The sequence below is a fragment of the Charadrius vociferus genome, unplaced genomic scaffold (assembly GCF_000708025.1).
Source record: "Charadrius vociferus isolate BGI_N301 unplaced genomic scaffold, ASM70802v2 scaffold758, whole genome shotgun sequence".
NCBI classification, from domain to species: Eukaryota; Metazoa; Chordata; class Aves; order Charadriiformes; family Charadriidae; genus Charadrius; species Charadrius vociferus.
The window spans coordinates 2929676-2930955 of NW_009649934.1; the positions used below are offsets into that span (position 1 = coordinate 2929676).

General features: G+C 68.3%; 1 protein-coding gene across 1 annotated transcript in view; it reads left to right on the plus strand.

Moving 5' to 3' along the window:
• Positions 1–1280, plus strand: part of MST1R (macrophage stimulating 1 receptor (c-met-related tyrosine kinase)) — an 11999-nt gene that overhangs the window by 1853 nt on the left and 8866 nt on the right. Inside the window, exons 3-5 of the mRNA XM_009891304.1 lie at positions 579–767; positions 818–916; positions 1135–1254. Coding sequence (XP_009889606.1) covers positions 579–767; positions 818–916; positions 1135–1254 — 408 coding nt within the window. The remainder of the gene's footprint in view (positions 1–578; positions 768–817; positions 917–1134; positions 1255–1280) is intronic.

The window sequence follows — 1280 nt, forward strand, 5'->3', positions numbered from 1 at the left end:
ACAAGCCCCAGCATGGCTGGGACGGGGACGGGGATGGGTGGGTGTCCCGGCAGGGCCCCCTCTGCAGGCAAGGTCCCGCCAAGCACCCATGACATGAGTTTTGGGGTTCTCAGCCAGGCGTGGAGTGAGGTGCCGCCACATCCCCTTGTCTTCCCACATGCGGAGGAGACAGCTCACCATCGCTGACTCACACCGCTGGCAGGGCGAGCGGGGAGGGGACCCCTGGCCCCGAGCATCAGTGGGGACCCCCTGGTGCCTGCTGTCCCCCCTTCATCCCCCTGCCCAGCCCCGGGGACGGGGAGGGCTGCCTTTTGGGAGCCTGCCCTGCGGTGCCAGCAGCGATAACCACATCCAGATGGGGCGGGAGGGGAGGGCAGGATCTGACGCCGCACGGGGGCAGCGGGAGGGGCCGCGGATGTGTTTTTTCCCAAAAAGTTTTCCCAGCCCGGAGAGGAGTTTGGGCAATCGGGCGCTCCCTGAAATATCTCACAGCTGGAGCTGGTGCTCGCCCGCGAGGGTATGGGGAGGTCGGGGTGCTGGGGATGGCTTCCAGGCACCCAACCCATACTTGGCCGCAGGTGAATCTCTCGGCACCAGTGGTCAACACCAGCTGCTGGGACCAGCCCACCCTTGTCCCCGCCACCTCCTATAAGGTGGACCTGTTCAACGGGCACCTGGCCGGTGTCCTCCTCACCTCCATCTTCGTCACCGCCCTGGGGGATGTCACGGTGGCCCACTTGGGCACAGCAGAGGGACGCATCTTCCAGGTGGGACGGGGTGCTGGGTGGGGTGGGGGGCTGCTGGCGGGGTGGCGGAGCACTTCAGGGGCTGTGGCTGGTGCGGGGACGGATGCATGCGCCGCCATGAATGCGCCGGCTCCTGGGTCCAGGACAGCTGCCCGCCCGTCCTCACTGACGTAGGTCTGCGCCGGTGTTCCCTCCTGCACCCTGCAGCTCCCGGGCACTCGGGTGGGAAGGAAGGTGGCAGATGGGGTGGCATGTGGTGGGACCTTTGCTCTGTCTGGAGACCCCCTCCCCGGGATGGGCATCGTACCCCTCGGGGAAGGGGCTCTCCAAACCCGTGGCCATCACCAGGCTTTCGGGGCTGGGGGTGACGCGGGTGCTTCTCCCACAGTTCCACCCCCGGAGCGCCCCGCTGCGGGGCCAGACACGGGTGACGCTGTGCGGCATGACCTTCCGCTCCCACCTGGACCCCGACCCCCGCCGCAGCCCCCCCGGTGCCTACCGGGTGACGGTGGGGCAGCCAAGCTGTGCGGTGGT